This window comes from Eptatretus burgeri, chromosome 8 (assembly GCF_056783735.1).
Source record: "Eptatretus burgeri isolate ZD-2024b chromosome 8, Ebu_testis_v1, whole genome shotgun sequence".
NCBI classification, from domain to species: domain Eukaryota; kingdom Metazoa; phylum Chordata; class Myxini; order Myxiniformes; family Myxinidae; genus Eptatretus; species Eptatretus burgeri.
Window position 1 is genome coordinate 21,614,559 of NC_140968.1, and position 18,013 is coordinate 21,632,571.

The window sequence follows — 18,013 nt, forward strand, 5'->3', positions numbered from 1 at the left end:
TTCACCATCGCAGACAGGTCGGTGGTCTCTGTCTTCTACCACCTCCTTTCGGGTCTTGCACCCTCTGCTCTTTCTGTGCTCCCCCCCTTCCAGGTTTCTGCAGGGCCCACACGGTCCACCAACCCTCTTCTGGTAAACATACCAAAATCTAGCATCACTGGTCACCTCCACTCATTTGTTCCTCGTTTTTTTTCTGCCATCAGAATTAACTTCCACATCCTCTCCAAGACAGCTTTTCACCACCATCTCAGATCATCCCCAATCCAAATCAATGATCTTGTTTACCATCGTTAACCCCATCCAAAATCCCTCCTAATTTTCCAGTTTGTTTCTCCTTTGAGTTTCCTTCTACATGCATGTTTTGTATCCTGGTTTTGTTTGTTCCATCTTGCTCCTTTCAGTGTGCTTGCTCTTCCAAAGCTCTGACCATGTATGCAATTTTTTTTTAATGCTGAGCATCAAGCAAGGAAGCAGCATGTACCATTTTTGAAGTCTTTGGTATGACTCGGCAGGTGTTTTAACCGTCATCCTCTCTGACTCTGAGCGGACACTCTAACCATTACACCACTTCGTCTGGTCTTTCAAGGAACTGAAATGCAAGAGGCCATTAGGCCCATCAAAGCCTGAAAAATTGTTGTCAACCTATGGTTATTTGTGCTCAATCATCTCTAAGTGCTAATTGGCAAGCAAGAAAGCAGCACTTACCAGTTTTAGTCTTTGGTATGATTTGACCGGGATTCAAACCGCTGACTTCACAGACTTGCAGTGGATTCTCTCACCATTATACTGCCGAGTCTGGAGGTCCCACTATAATCCTGACATCGGATAGATAAAACTGCACAAAAGCCATTGGATCAAACGTGTTTCAAAATAGTCATTGTTTTACCTGAATGTGATTCAAAATGGTCATTGTTTAGCATGCTTTTACCTGAAACCCTGTTGAGTTTATCATGCTTTTTCTGGCCTTCTGGCAATCTGAAATAGGAGTCGTTAATGAAGAGCTACCATAGAGTTAGCATCTGTTGGTCACTAAACCAAAACTTTTAGCATCTTTATATATTTTGACATTAATTTTTTTTATTCTTATTTGAATGTTTCTTGTTTCCAGCCTGTTGATGTAGCACAAGAACTGGTACGTCTTGGTCATGGACAGTGGGAAGATGAACAGAACGTGAATACAATGGACAGTGAATCAACAAGTGTGGACATCCATGATGTGGGTCAGCACTTGGTGTCTACAGTCTCCCCGCTTCAAGTTGGATGTCCTTCTGAATTGGAAGAGGTGATTCTGATTTTTAACCTTCTGTAGCGAGGACTGTTAGCCTTTTGCACCTGCGTGCAAAATTCATTGTAAATTTTGCATTTACACGATAATGTTGAATTATAAAAATGCTTGTGTTACTCCAATATGAATGTTTAATCAGCAAAATGTCAAAAGGGGTCACCTTGACAAAATATTTTGAGAACCGCCATCCTCGAGGATTGTCCGTTTATTTCCATTGAGCTACACAAATTCCTGAAGCATTCTTTGTGTCAACAAGTGAGTCAGATCTGTAATCAGTATACCCCATTGAGGCTCTGCATTGTGAAATGCTCTGTCATGTTTAAATTGTTCAGTTGGATATGTAATGAATGGAGCTGTTTGTTATATATCACCCTGCCCCGAACCTCATCACCCTGCCCAGGCTTGGGCTCTGGAGAGGACACTCCCAGTTCCATTGTACAGCTTCGACATAACACGGGAAGTAGCAGTTACCGATTTTAAGTTCTGTCTCGCCATGGCCCATCACGGCCTGCTTGCTTCAATGGGTAGTTGTAGCTTTGGGAACCATCTCCTGACAAGCGGGTTGATAAATTTGCACACCAGGCAAAACAAGAAATAACATTGAGGCAAAAGAAGATGCCAACTGTTCATATCGCAAGCTGGAATGTACGTACTATACGCATTGGCTTTACTGATGACCTATTGCATGTCAATGATGCCTGCAAGACGGCTGTAATTGACAGAGAACTCAGCAGGCTCAACATTGATATCACTGCACTTCAAGAGACAAGACCTGCTGAGAGAGGATCACTCAAGGAGCAACATTGCACGTTCTTTTGGCAGGGGAAAAGTGTTGAGGAGACCCGTGAGCACGGGGGTAGGCTTTGCAGTGAAAAATTCAACATTGACAATGATTGAACTCCCTACAAAAGGCTCAGAAAGGCTGTTAACCCTTTGCCTTTCAACCAACGCAGGCCCTGTCAACTTCATGTGCATCTATGCCCCAACATTCAGCTCTGTATCTGATGTCAAAAAACAATTTTATTTCGCTCTGGACTCTGCTGTTGGTAAAATCCTAAAGCAAGAAGGTCTGTATTTGCTGGGAGACTTCAACGCTAGGGTGGAGACAGACCACACTGCCTGGCCAACTTGTCTCGGATGTCATGGAATTGGGAAGATGGACAAGAATGGATTGAGGTTACTGGAACTGTGCTGTTTCAGAGAACTGTGTGCAACCAACAATTTCTTCCTGACCAAACCGCAGCATCAAGGTATGGAGACATCCAAGGTCTCATCACTGGCATCAATTGGATCTCATCCTCGCGAGGTGAAACACCCTAAATACCATCCTCTCCACTCGGAGTTACGACAGTGCCGATTGTGACACCAACCACTCTCTCCTGTTCAGCAAGGTCAGAATCAAGCCGAAGAAACTACATCACTCGAAAAAGAAGGGGATGGCGCAGATCAACATCAGTAAAATGGCAGACCTGCTCAAGACCCAGCAATTCCTTGATTCCTTGGGACCAGATATTTTCAGGCAGCTTTAGGAATTCTTGCAGTGTTCAAGCAAGATGGGATGAAATGTGTGATGCTGAGTCTGGAGGTCCCAAGAGGACCACTTTAGATGAAGCCTCAGGTCTCTGTCGGCCATCATCTACACCTCAGCCCTTGATGCATATGAGAAAAGAAAGCAAAGTAATGCTGATATGGTATGTGGCACACTGGAGCAAAATTAAGCCAGTTACAGAAGCCAAGAGGAGAGCTCTCAACTACAAAGTTTCACAAAGCCAGAGTACACATGACACCCTCAAAGCAACCAGGAACATGGCACAACAGATTGCCCATTTCTGCACCAGTGATTATTGGCTGAATCTGTGTGAGAGCATTCAGCAATCTGCCAACTCTGGAAATGCACGAGGAATGTACGAAGGCATTAATAGAGCAATTGGTCCAACATCAATCAAAACAGCTCCATTAAAGTCAAAGATAGGAGAGGTGATCACTGATAGCAGTAAGCAGATGGAGAGATGGGTGGGGCACTACCTTGAGCTGAGAACCTGGTCACAACTGCAGTTCTCAACTCAATCACTGGTCTCCCTGAAACAGGGAATTAGACAAGGATCCCACAATGGAAGAGCTAAGCACGACCATCAACTGTCTCACCAGCGACAAAGCCCCGGGCAGTGACTGAATACCCATTATCCTTCCTACACTCATTAACCCCATCCAAATCTCTCCTTCCAATTATCCAGTTTTCCCTCCTTAGCATTTCCTACTGTATAAATTTTGGCCACCCCATGCATGCGTTTTGCATCCTGTTTTTGTCTGTTACATCCTGATCTGTTCACTGCACTAACTCTTCCATGAGCCTCGACTATGTATACAAAAAAACCCCAAAACAAAACGGAATTGGTGTTGTTTGTACTCGTCTCGATTTTTTAAATTCAATATAATAATGTGAGTTGCTAAGGAGTGGAAAGGGTTTCCCAAATATTTCAGAATGCTTTTTTTTATGCCTCCACAGCTGAAGGCTACAGACATTTTGTTTACCAGGTTGTCCGTCGGGGCATCCGGCTGTCTGTTATGGGTTTTTTTCTGTTTTTTTAGCTCGCCTGTTCGAAGAACAGAGAGCTATAGCGATACCCCCGGCTGAGCGTGAGTGTCAGCGTTAGCGTGAGCGTGAAAATGTTAAAATTATTGGTGCGTTATTTTTTCCTTTCTAATGTTTTTATGTACCAAACTTTTTTTATACGCCCGATATATATAAACTCAGCAAAAATAAAAACTTGACACTCATTATTTGTCAAATAGTGTTTTGAAACTTTTCTTGAAAGAGTTCTTGTGATTATGGTTAAAGGCATTGTTGAGGGCATTACTTCACACATTGCTTCTACTGGTCGGGCCTAGGTAGCACGTAACAGAGCACTGCACGCTAAAATCACATTTCCACGTGACACAAGTCACGTGGCCTATTGATACACCTGCAATTGATCTCAAGGTAGCAGAGAAGAGTATCATCTCAGAAAAACAAGGTTTTATGGTTAATTATTTGTTAATTTGCAATGCCACGACTGTCAAACATTCAGCGTGAACATGCCATTGGCATGCTGAATACGGGAACATCCGTCACCGACGTTGCAAGGGTTATGGAATGCAGTCGACAGACCATCCATAATCTCCAGACACATCTCCATCAAACTGGCACCACAGCTGACCGCCCCCGTCCTGGTCGACTACGTGTTACGTCACGCGCAGAAGACCGACAGATTGTCTTACGTCATTTGCGTAATCGGTTTGTCACTGACACATCCACTGGGAATGAATTGTTTGGAGGTCGAGTGATTGCCCAAACCATTCAAAATCACCTGCGCTCTGCTCGTCTTCATGCACGGCGGCCATATCGTGGATCAATTCTAACCCGTTTCCATCGACGCCAACGTCTTCTTTGGGCACGACGGCACCTGAGATGGACCCAGCGAGATTGGAATAGGGTTGTGTTTAGTGACAAATCAAGGTTCACACTAACTTTTGCTGATGGAAGGGTTAGAGTGTGGAGAAGACGAGGAGAACGCAATGCCCAGTGTTGCGTACAGGAAGTGGATCGCTTTGGGGGCGGTAGCGTTATGGTTTGGGGTGGTATCAACGGTCATGCTCGATCCCGACTCATTGTCATCCAGGGAAACCTTAATGCGGCAGCATACAGGGATCAGGTGCTCGTTCCAGAGCTTTTACCATTCATGGCAGCTCATGGCCCAGGTCTGACTTTCCAACAGGATAACGCCAGACCTCATATGGCCAATTTAACAACAAATTTCCTCAGGGACGCTGGCATCAATGTCATGGAGTGGCCCTCAAGATCGCCTGACCTCAACCCCATAGAGCATGTGTGGGATGTGTTAGGCAGGTGGCTCCATCAAGTAAGGAACCCTCCACAGAACTTGCAGGAGCTTGGTGCCATGTTGGTACAAATATGGCGGCGCATTCCCCAAGCTGTGTTCAGACGCATCATCCAATCCATGAGGAGATGTTGTATCGCAGTTGTGAACGCCCATGGAGGACACACCTGATATTGACATGATTTCATTAAGTTGTGACTCACAGTTTTTGATCATGGACATTGTCGTCGCATTTCTGGTGGAACCGATTCCATGACAAACATGATCTGTATGCTATAGCATCTTTAATGACAAGAGAATTGAATACAATCGTTATTTCAAACCTATTTTCCAAAGTGTTCAAATTATTGACTTTGAAACGAGTGTAAAGTTTTTATTTTTGTTGAGTATATATATATATATATATATATATATATATATATATATATATATATATATATATATATATATATATATATATATATATATATATATATATATATATATATATATATATATATATATATATATATATATATATATATATAGCTCGGGGCGTATTATGTGTCATCCGTCCCTGTCCGTACTCTAACTTCCAAAGTTTTAAACATTCATGTTTCATGTTTGGTACATAGGTACAGTGTGTCGCGAAATACGTTCGTCATCAAAAGTGGTTTCCATGGCAATCAGGATGCTGTTTTCCATCCGTTCCTCTCCGCACTAACTCCCAAAGTTTTAACCTTTCACGTTTCATATTTGGTACATAGTTGTAGGTACAGACTGTGGAGACGGTGTGTCGTGACATACGTTCGTTATCTAAAGTGGTTACCATGGCAACCAGGATGCTGTTTTTTATCCGTTCCTCTCCGCACTAACTCCCAAAGTTTTCTCCTTTAACGTTTCATATTTGGTACATACATGTAGGTGGAGATGGTGTGTCGTGACATATGTTCGTTATCTTAAGTGGTTGCCATGGCAACCAGGATGCTGTTTTCCATCCGTTCCTCTCCGCACTCTAACTCCCAAAGTTTTAAACTTTCACGTTTCATATCTGGTATATAGGTACAGACTGTGGAGACGGTCTGTCGCGACATACGTTAGTCATCTAAAGTGGTTGTCATGGCAACCAGGAGGCTGTTTTGCATTTAGTAGCACAATTCTGTATATACCTTCTTGTTCGGGCGTATATTGTGCTCACTTGCGCTCTTGTTACTGATTACAATATACAAATACATATACAGTCATGCGCCACTTAACGACGGGGTTACGTTCTGAGAAACGCGTCGTTCAGCGACGTCATCATTGTGCGAACGTTTTTTTTTTTTTTTTTTCATTTTCGAACATCGTACTAACACAAACCAAGACACCTCGGCTATATGGTGTAGCCTATTGCTCCTTGGATACAAACCTGTACAGCATGTTACTGTACTGAATACTGTTGGCAATTGTATCACACATCCAAGAGAGACGGAAGACACGTTAGTTTTACCTTTGTGCTGTTCATGACTGTCATCGGTGTTGTTAGCAGCAGCTTACAATCTCCTCTCGCATTGATTTTCCAAAGGTGAATAAATAGCGTTTGGATTTTATAAATACGTAATCATTGCATCGATGTTATAATTTAAAAATGAAGAAACGAGCACCTGTCAATTGTGATATATATATATTTTGGGAACAGTGCGATTGTTTTAACAACATAAAAAGCTTCACTAAAAAAATGCGTAAAAATTTCGACTAACAACAACAATTTATTCGTGGAATTCTTCAATTCAAAGGTAATTTACTTGCTAGAAGGTAAACGTGCAAACATTTGTTCAGTTTGAAAGCCGACTTCCTTGAATCCTGATTTAGCACGACCCTGATTTTTTTTCGCGATGACATTTTATGGATCTCAACGATCGCATTATAACAGGGCCACACTGTAGTTTATTATTAGTATGAGGTATTATGTACTGTACAGTGTACACAATTGTACGTGCTATTTTTATACGACTGGCAGCGCTACGTCAGCTACATCACTCGGCGATAGGAATTTTTCAGCTACCTTTTTCTTTTCTTTTCAGAGCTGGCAGATCCGTCGTATATGCGATTCGTCGTTAAGCGGCGCATGACTGTATTGCTCTAATATTATTTGGATCAGACTTCACTGCAATGCTTTATAAATAAAATTAATTATTAGAAGTCTTTTAAAAACGATAAATGTATAAGCAGGTGAGCATTGGGTGGCTTTGACAACAACTCTGGTTAAATTTGTCAGCGCAATAACTTGTGAATCGTTGGAGGGATTTCAACCAAAGGGGCACAAGTATCTTAATGTCTTCTTCTGCCTCCTTTCTGGTCTTGCACATTCTGCCATCTCCGTGCTCACCCCACCCACCTCAGGTGTCTGCAGGGCATATGCGGTCTGCCAGCTACCCCCTTCTAGTGAAACTCATCCTTACTCACATCTTTTGTTGTCCGTCTCCATTTATTTTGTCCCCCCTGCCATGCTGTTGGCATTTCCCCCTTCTCTGTGCTGTTCCTTTTGCTATGTTGTGTCCTAATAGCTTGGGAGCTTGCACAGTTTCATTTACACTTTTGCGAACAAAAGGTTTGATGGTCTCATTCTGTCAAGAGTACATGGGGGATGAATAAAACCCATTTCTTAAGCATGGCATTCCTGGCCTTTCGGGGAGGGAGGGTCCAAACCCCCCCCCCCCCCCCAAAAAGTGACATTCATTGACACTTTTGAGAACGATGCTGATATTTACACTGATGACACCTCTCATATCACCAGGTAGAAATATACAACTTAAGAAACAATATTTCCACCAGGTGTTTGCACTTAAGAAGGGCCCCAGTGGGGGTCCAAAAAGGGTCTCAATTACACTTTTGAGAACAAAGCTGAAATTGATCCTGAAATATCCTCTCACATCGCTTGCCACAAAAATGTAACTTAAGAAAGGATAGTCCCTGGCGTTTCGGCTTAAGAAGGGTTCAAACGGACGAAGAAGGGTCATAACTCTTCATAGCCAAGAGAGACGAGGAGTAGACAAGTATGATCTTGATAATATAATTTATTGTCGGGCATCTGAGGGCCTGTGAACCACACAGTTTGGTAGGAATTGTCCACCAGTTCCCATCCTTGTTGAGGATCTTTGGGGACAGCGTTGTTGCAGGCTGCGTGCCATGTCATTGCAACAAAGTTGCTGCGATGGATCTTCTGCTGGACGACATTCTCACATGGTGGGATGCTGCTAGCATCTACACCCTTGAGTCTTGCAAATGGCTGCTTACCTTTCTTCGGTCCGAATGATTTCTCAAATACCATAAATCTGTGCTTGTTCAGTGGCATTGTCTTTTTTGCACCGTACAATTTCGCATTGTACTCCTCAAGAACGTTGCAAGTTGCTTCGTCTACTTGCTCTGCTGCCAATGCATAGAAAGCATCCAGGAAGGAATCATTCTCTTCAACAATTTTCAGAGGACGTTTTTCCCCTTATGAAGGATGAGGTGTAGTCGCATCCTGTGAATGCATGGAAGCCTGGCAGGGCTTTGCATAGGCTGGGTCCAATCTTGCTTGCAATGGCAGAGAGGTCAATGTAACGCCTGTTACCCTGCCCAGAGGTGCCGACGTCCATCCATATCTTGGTGTTCACGCGATGGGAATGGTGTAGAAGAATAACTGCTATGTCGGTATCAGTGGCTCTGACAACTATGTCACCTGGTTGTTGGCTACGAGAAACTGCATCAATGGCATGAAGGCATATCCTTGTATCGGCCTCTGGGTGATTGCACTCCAAGCGAGGAACAGGCGTTACATCAACCATCCCACTGGCTCCTCTGAACCGCAAACATTGCGTGTCCACCCCAACGTACAACTCCCTGCCATCCAGGCGAGCTGAATGCCACTGTTCAGCCCAATCTTTCACCAGAAAGCGGGGTAATTGCTGTTTGAAAGATATCCACTTCAGTGCCTTCTCAATATTCCGCGGCCGAATCTGTTCTTGTCCTGTGATGTGATAGATATGATCTTCTGCACCATGGCGTTCGCGCTCGTTACCCTTTATTGAGGGTTCCTCGTAGGTGTCGAAGAGGATGTCTACCCGTTTTGAGGGATGCGAGAGGACTGCATGCAGCAAGTAATGTGAAAGTCCACCATACGTCGTTGGTAGATTTGGTGGAAGGCAGTGAAGAAGAAAGTTGCCATCTATTACAGTAGCCTTCACCTTTGTTGGTGAACCATGCACTGCTACCCTGCTCTCAAGGACTGCAAAGAGATCACTCTTGGTTCCATGGGCCATTGTAACCAGGGTGCCATCTGTTCTACACATTGTTAGAGGAACTGGAGTCATTGGGTATGTGAGGAGGTATTCAAAGTCTACTTGCCTTTTCGCAGCTATGATGGCAATATGTCCAAACAGGTCTCTTGTGCACCTAAGTTCTTGTACGATTGGGTTACTTGTTCTCTTGTTTTTTTTTCGCGCCTTGGTCTGCAAAAGTCTTCAGGCGGTTCCGAGTGATAGCTTTCTCAAATGTAGCGGCATCATCTGCGCACTGTGACATGAAAGCATCATGTTTTTCTCTACCTTTTTCTTCCACACTGAGTAAGGAATTGGTGATCTCATTGGTGGCAGCTTTCCCTGTCTGGATGTTTACAAGGGACTCTGATTCGAGATTGAAGGGATTGGCAAACCCTTCGATGGTCTTTAGCACGTTGCCCAGGTCCTTATTGTCCCGTGAAATGCGGCTTAGGGTCAGCTCAGCCTGTGTGTCACTGGTTATATTCATTCCAGCCATTTCGAGCATGGCGCTAATGAGTGCTGCTCTGGCAACCTTGGTCGCACTCCACCGCAGACAGGCAGAGAAGTTATTAGTGGCGTCTGTGTACCCCATCATCCTTGATGCTGCATCAGCATTTACCGTCTGCTATTGAGTGAGATGTACTGGTACCCTGCTGAACTGATTGTCCATTCGACGAATGCTAAACAGACCAGCGACTAGCATCTCCTTCAGGCCTGGGTGAGTTGTAATGTTCATCAAATCAAGCTGATGCTTCGACATCCACCTTGCATAGTTTTGGCGATTGGTCCTGAAGACAATGTCAGTAGTCTGCGTGAGGACCCAAGTGTACAGGTCAACATTTGACTCTCGGATGGCTCTATCGACGATGTGGTAGAGGTTCACTCTCTGGATGTACTGCATGTAAAACCTGGCAGTTGGTCCATGCTTGCCATCCAAGGTTGATTGAGTGTAGTGAGAGTATTCGTCGAAGAGCGTGATGAATGACGGTGCAGTGCACAGCTGGTCTCGAGCTTCCTTGTTGTCCAACGTCGATGCTTTGATCAGTGCACTCACTGTGTCCATGTCATGGTATGTGCTGCAGAATTGGTGAAAGTGCAGTGTTTCAAAAGCCAGTGCCAGCATTGGATGGAGCCTCTTACAGCGGTTGAAGTTCTAACATTATATGATACCATTCAAGGAGCCAGGTGCGAGGACTTCAGCTTCAACTAACATATCTGCCATGCCAGATTCTTTGATGACCTTTCCGATGGCTTTGAAGAGGCACATCTGTAGATGAAAGGCTCCAAACATAATGAAGATGTTGTCGAATCTGGGGCGTTCTGTGACTTGGATCTTAATGGGCCTGTTAGCAACATTAAGGTCATATGTTACTACACCATATGGCTGTCCGCACTCCTGAGCACACTTTTGGGTGATGGACAGTGTTTCTGCAACTACATCGTTGTTAGTTGGTGAGCGATCAATATTTGGCATGTACAGAACCACTTGCTTTGGGAGATGGTCCACATAGTTCCAAGCATTGAACCCAGTCCACATAGGAATGCTTTCCATTACTAGTGCATGCATTACCATCTACAAGAAATCGAGCTTTCTTGATGGAATGGAAAGGTCTGTACTGGTACCCCGAAAGTCTTTGTTTGCTTAAGAGAAATCGTCCATTCGTGGCTTCTTCCTGTAAGGAGCTCGGGCTAAATCCGGAACATCTCATTTCCTCCTCTTCCAATTCCCACCCAACGATGGCAAAGGTCTATCTGTTGCTTGATCTTCGGTTACGTCTCTATCTAGGCCTACTGCTTACTGTGGCACTGAGGCTGGAGTGCTCTGAGCCTGATACATAATACCCATCGTATCGTGGAGCATGTCGGTACCTGACAGTGTGTGTGTTAATTCGTCGTAGTTGTCAAAAGCAAGTCCACAAGGTACTTCAGGAACTGAACCAGCAGGACAGTTCATCTTTTGGTCAAAGATGGTATAGGCTAGGTCTGTCTCAATTTCCTCAATGGTGTGGTAGTTAAGCGAATGCCCCCATCCGATTCAGCATTGTGAGAATCCTCTTGCTTCCAGTCAGTCACTTCAAGGACAAACCCATCAGGATATGCTTTCTAGGTTTTAGGTTACAATTCTTCACTGAAAACAGTACATCCTGACTTAATGAATCAGAGTGGCACTTGACCACTTGACTGACTGAATATTGGCCAGTATTTGGTTCTCCAAGTAGTGTCTGAAAGAAAGTCTTGACAAGGTCAGGTGGGTCCCCCTCACCATTGAGAGCTTCCACGGTCAGTGGACCGAGGGGGGGCTCTTTCATCACAGACTTCAAGGCCTGTCTGAGTTGCAATGCAACTTTAGTAACCTGACCCTCAGGAGATGACTTGATGTCATTCACTGCCTTAATGGAATCATACTCAATGGCTGTGCGATGGACTATCACACCTTGCTGGCGGTAGTCTGGGGAATGCAATAAAATTGTGTCAGGGAATTTCCTGGTCAGAAGGTCCCCCAGGATTGCGCTTTGCTTACTGAAGGGACCACTTCAAGTTCAGTACAGAGGATGGTGTATTGTTCATAAATGGATGCAAGGCGTTCAGGTCTCTGTCGGTCAATGATGTTTTCTTTGACGTACGAATAGATACAGTCAAGAGGAAACTTGGGATGAATAGGCTCCTCAGCGATGGGGGGGGGGGGGCAGCCCAAAACTTTTCACCCTATCCACCCTCTGGATATATTGTTACGGCTGTGGAAATTCGCAATAAACCATAAAGGGTCCTAAGATCAGTTATGACGATAAGTCATTGTGTAGTTAGATTTCCCCACCGTTGTTTAGAGGGAATTTCCGTGTTCACCAGGCTGCGATCCTTTGAGTTAGCCGTTTTTCTTTTCTCTAACATTATTTTGGACCAATCATCCCCCAACAACCAAATCGCCCCCAAACAACTACAACTCAAACGCCACCACCTTCACCTCTTTACCTCCACAACTCCACCCCGCAAACATCGCTTCACCGCCATTCTCAAACGATGCCCGCCAGCAACCAAATCGCCACCACCAACACCCTTCCCAAACCACCGCAGCAAGCTCCCACCACCTCCGCCTTTCTACCACACGTCGTACCATGGGTTGTGAATGCGTTCCTTTCGCCTCGAAAAGTGGATCAGGAATGCTTCACGCCCACTTTTCATCCATCCAATGGCTGAGCATCGGGTGGTGTAGCCCCGCCTCCGAACCCACTGTGATCCAGAAATTTGCATGTACGCTCCTCCCTCGGCCTATATAAGCGCGAGCACGGCGCAGCTCACGAAAGTCAAGTGGGAGCAGTGGAATGGCAGCAGCAGTGCGTCCAGAGTCAAGTGTGTCGGTCACGGCAGTCAAGTGTGGAGTCGGTGGAGTGGCCGTCTGGAGAATCGGGAGATGGGGCAATCAAGTCTGCAGTGTGTCGGTGTCGGCAGTCTGGAGAATCGGGAGACTGGGCAGTCAAGTGTGCAGTGTGTCGGTGTCGGCAGTCTGGAGAATCAGGAGACGGGGCAGTCAAGTTGAGTGCAGTGTCGGCGGGGCAGTCAAGTCTGGAGACGGAGCTCGAAGCCGACGGGAAAGGCAGATGGGGAGCGCCGGAGAGAGCTCGCCGACCACGCCAGGGGCACGAAGCCAGGCGCAGCTACGCTGACATCGCGGCTTGCCCGCCATCGCGCCACGAGGGCGCGGGTAAGACCCTTCGGTCTCGTGGACCTGGCCGCTCATCCAGGTTCCATGCGCATTAGGTCCACGGGCCCAGTCTGACTCCCTTGTCTATGAGGGGGTCTTTTCTTGCTTTTTCTTTGAATGTGTGTTGTGGCGCCGAGTCCCGTAAGTAAAACCGTATAAGTGACTGTACATAATTGCTTATAGACGGTCGTAACACCTTTTGCTTTGCTTTTGTTCTGTATACGTGCATGTTAGTGTTTTGCATTCCTGACTGCATATGTGCTTGTATAATAAATGTATCCGTGTGCAATTAATGTGCTTGTCGAACTGTTCCCCATTTTGTTGCGTCCTTTCCCTTGTTTGAAAGTTCCATCTTGCATCACGGAAGGAATTGGTAGAAGGGTGTAAGCACCCGGTAAATAATCACGTCCGTCGGGGCCAGCGATAACACCGCTCGGTTATCATTGAAGCACGCAATGGACCGCTTAAGCGGTTCGTGTCAGAGGCCAGCCAGCGGCGATCGCCCGGTTAACTACCCGCGCAGGTATTTAGGTAGGTCGAGTTTGGCGAACAACCCTATCCTGCGCGGGTGGCCGATTGGCACGATTGTGGTGGGGTCGAAAGACCCACCTGTGACTAGCTCCTGGCGGTAGTTCGAAGGAGGGTCACGACTGAATTGTCCGTTCCGGTGGGCGACGCGGTCGCGATTTGAGTTACTTGGCCGATCGCACGCCGGGCGGACCGAAATTCGTAACAATATTACGTGGCACGACAACTGTGGTGAAACTTGGCTTCCTTAGCTATCAGGTCAACCCCACTGACTTTTACAAGTAAACATGCTTGCTTGAGGGTATGCACAATCTCTATAATCTTTTGTGCTGCTTGCTTGGTTTGCAATTTTCCTGGGAGCTCTTTTGTTCTGTCTGGGTGTTTTTTGACCTTTTTGTCACAAAACAAACATGTATCAGGGAAAATAACAAGAGTTGACACCCTTCTGCTCGACTCTTCACCACTAACAGTTGAAGCAGATGATGCAGAGCGTAATACCTTTCTCTCTGGGCCTACAGTGTCATTTCCAATAGGCCTAGGTAGACACTGAGTCATAATGGCTGTAAAGGTCTTGTAGCACTTGCTGTTGGTACCCATCACCATCTCCTGGATGATTTGGTAACGCCTCAACAACTCCTCTGTATTTGGAAGATTGGTAGTTCTTACTTCCCTTCCTGGCCTCAGCAGCACGCTGAACAACTGCCCATTTCTCTTTCTGCCAGGGAAGTAACTTGGTTGTCTCTGTTGGAACAACATGTATATGAACTTGGGCAGATGCTGTGAAGGGAAGACAAAAGGGACATGTGTGGTGTGTCATTAATTTCTCAATTACCGAAATACAGAATTACAGAATATGGACTGATTGACATTATCATTATCTTTTTCTTGGCTTGCCATTTTTATGTGAGATCATCAGGAGCCCTTGATTTAATGAGCTCCGAAAGAGAAGATAGGAAAAATAATAATGTGAAGTTATTATATCGTGTTTTATAATGTTGAACATTCTCAAAGCGCTTCACATTTATTACCTCCAGCTATTGGCCTGTTCTTTCCAAGTTCTTTCTCCACTCCTTGGGGAGTATTGCAGCCTGGCTGCTGTTTTCAGCGCTCACAACTTCTCATTCTTTGCCAGCCAGGTACCCATTACTCCTGGGTGGGGAGAAGCAAGTTTGGTCAAGTGCCTTGCCCAAAGACACAAAGAAACAGATGGTGATCAGACTGGGAATCGAACTCTGCATTCCCGCTCCTGAGTCTGACACTCTGCCACTACACCACTGCTTCCCCTAAAAAACAGTACTAATTCATATCTTTAGATCAATGAAATTAACCCATGGGCCTGGGAGTGTGGCAAAAGTGGCCGAAATTGCATCAGCGTCATTGAAGACCTGATGGAGGCCTTCTCGAAGAATGCTTTAGAAGGTCAGTGTAGACCGAAAATAATAAGTACTGTACATATAGTACACTTTTGCTTACCTTGTTTAGGATAAGTGTAGCTTTCAGTGTTCTCTCTTTTTCATGTCAATGTTGCTTGGTCCATATGACTAGGCTGAGAATATTAGGCTTCCAATACTTCAGTGAAGTCTTTGCCTCATATGTACTTTGTCAAATGAAGAGAAGAATGTCACGGAGTCTGGCTTCACTTTCACTTTTACACTCCACACGCAGTAGGTGTGTGTGACTGAATGCACAGGGGCAGCCTGTACGTTCCAGTAAGAGTTGACAGTGGATGACCTGAATCTCATAGCACGCAGGTATAGCCAGTCGCCACGCAGGCACTGGGATTATAGTCTGTTTTCTGAGATGTCGTCGCTGTGTGATATTGTCCTGAACTAAAAATAGTAACTTGATGCTAGTTGGCCTACAGAAATGTGTTGTGTATTGGGTGAATGTGTAGCTGAACACCTGGGCCTAGGCAGATGTGAGGCCTAGTGGTTGCCAGGGCCAAATCCAATAAGGATTTGCTCGACCCTCCTTGGTCCTTTTGAGCCCTTCTTAAGCCGAAACGCCAGGGACTATCCTTTCTTAAGTTACATTTTTGTGACAAGCGATGCGAGGGGATATTTCAGTATCAATTTCAGCTTTGTTCTCAAAAGTGTAATTGAGACCCTTTTTGGACCCCCACTGGGGCCTTTCTTAAGTGCAAACCCCTGGAAATATTGTTTCTTAAGTTGTATATTTCTAACTAGTGATATGAGGGGTGTCATCAGTGTGAATATCAGCATTGTTCTCAAAAGTGTTAATGAATGTCACTTTTTTTGGGGGGGGGGGGTTGGGACCCTGCCTTCCCTAAAGTCTGGGAATGCCATGCTTAAGAAATGGGTTTTATTCATCCCCCATGTACTCTTGACAGAATGAGACCATCAAACCTTTTGTTCCCAAAAGTGTAAATGAAACTGTGCTAGCTCCCTAACTATAATCCATTCTTTGTTCGAACTCTTCCATGAGCCTCGACTCTGCATACAAAAAAAAATACAAAGGTGAACCGATTTAAATTTGGGGTCAATCGGTCAAAGATCATGGGCCCTTTGAATATCATTTTGCAGACTATAACTTGAGATCGAAGCATCTGATACAGTCTCCATTCTACTTGTCTCTCGTTTCTCTCTCATGATCGCTCTCACGTGACCTTTAATTATCTTGCCAAAACGAAGTTTTTGCAAGATATGTTAGTCAGCTTGTATTTTTTTTTTCCTTTGGTCTTTAATGGAAATCAAACGTAACAGTGTGTTGACATCTCACGTGGGCGGAGTCATATCAATCGACGTATTCACGTCACATTATATTTTGTAGTTTGTTTGGCGAAGCTTATCTTCATATTTGAATATAATTACTCAAAACCAATGCAGTTTGCAGTATGATCTAACATGGTGCAGTAGAAATTTCACTTGTGTGCAGAGCCTAGACGGGGGAACTGCAGTTTACAGTGTGGCAGCCTTTGTATGGTTTGGCTTAGATTGTTGTGCTTTTTTATAATACAGCCTTTATCTTCCTTGTTCCTGCAGTCAGATTTTGGCAGCCCAACCTTTAGAAACCTTTCAGTGATACTTGAAGAATCATCACTGGAGGAAGAGAAGAAATGCAGTGCATCTGGGTTGGAAGGTGAGTATTTTATTTTTATTTTGTAATGCAAGAGTATCCTGCTGTTCTTGCCTTATCTTTGCAAAGTCATATATAATCTTTTAATCAAGTTTAGGCTTCGGGGGATATAAACATCCCTTGAAGTCCACCAAAATCTCAGTCTCCACGCAGCCAGGATATCAAGATGCCTTCTCTCAGACAACTGTGTTAGACTGGATTTCTCCTTTTGAACTATGAATCTGTTTACAAGCTGTAAGTTGAAGGTCATAACGATCTTCGGTCATCTCAAACTGTTTTTCTTTATTTTGGATGTCAAGACACTTTTTATGTGCACTCCCTGAAGTGGGCACGTCTGCAACCTGGGTTTTTTGCTTGTATGCTTGAATATGTAGTGGATAGTACAGGATGTCCACAAATTACCATTCCAAATTCAAATTGTCATGAAAAATATTGAAATAGGATAAAATGATGCAGTTTGCTGCATGTGAAAGAACATTTCTCAAAGTTTTATTGTCAAGATTTTCCAAGCTCAACATTTATCATCAGTACACTTCGAGAGTGAGAGCCCCTTTTCACATGTAACATGTTGAAGGGATACTCAATTGTGTCAGGTCAGGTCAGATTAGATCTCTGACTTGTTACAGGTACCATGTAAACCTGTACTAACCTGTTTTCATGGTCGGGTTGTCAGCGACTAAACCGTCTCCTCCACCAGGTCTTGGTGAGGAGGGTGTATGGATATGGACACCCAGCAGGATTAAAAAAAAAAAAAAACCTGTCAAAAGGCCCTGTCACACCTTGACGATTTAGCCAGCGTATGCCAACGTATGAAAAATTTGTCTAAAACGCTGGCACACGTCGAATACGTATGGGTAAGTTTTGTATACGTTAAGAGCACGCTGGCATACGTCGTAGTACTCCGAGCTGTTAGACAAATTTTCCACGCTTGAAATTTTTCGACGTATGCCAGCGTATAACTCGCACGTTCCGCATAACGCTGGCCATAAGTTGTAGGCACGTTACGCGATCGTTGACACACGTCGACACACGTTACTTGTAAGTTACTCATAAATCGAAACACGTCGAGGTAATGTTTAGCATACTCGAAACTTATTTCTAACCTATAAGTAACGTGTTGTAGGCACGTTACGCGATCGTTGACACACGTTACTTGTAAGTTACTCATAAGTCGAAACACGTCGAGGTCATGGTTCGCGTCAGTGTTCCAGACTCCCTGTTTTTTTTTTTATTTTTATTTTTTTTTCTTTGGTATGCCAGTGAT

The 18,013-nt window shown here is 44.6% G+C and overlaps 1 protein-coding gene across 5 annotated transcripts in view; it reads left to right on the forward strand.

The window, feature by feature from the left end:
- Positions 1-16,786, forward strand: part of LOC147021276 (tudor and KH domain-containing protein-like) — an 85,595-nt gene extending 68,809 nt beyond the window's left edge. For all 5 annotated transcript variants that reach the window (XM_085891104.1, XM_085891102.1, XM_085891105.1 and 2 more), the window contains exons 11-12: positions 1,109-1,282; positions 16,656-16,786. In XM_085891104.1, coding sequence (XP_085747230.1) covers positions 1,109-1,282; positions 16,656-16,778 — 297 coding nt within the window. In that variant the 3' untranslated portion in view covers positions 16,779-16,786. The remainder of the gene's footprint in view (positions 1-1,108; positions 1,283-16,655) is intronic.
- The last annotated feature ends 1,227 nt before the right edge of the window (positions 16,787-18,013 follow it).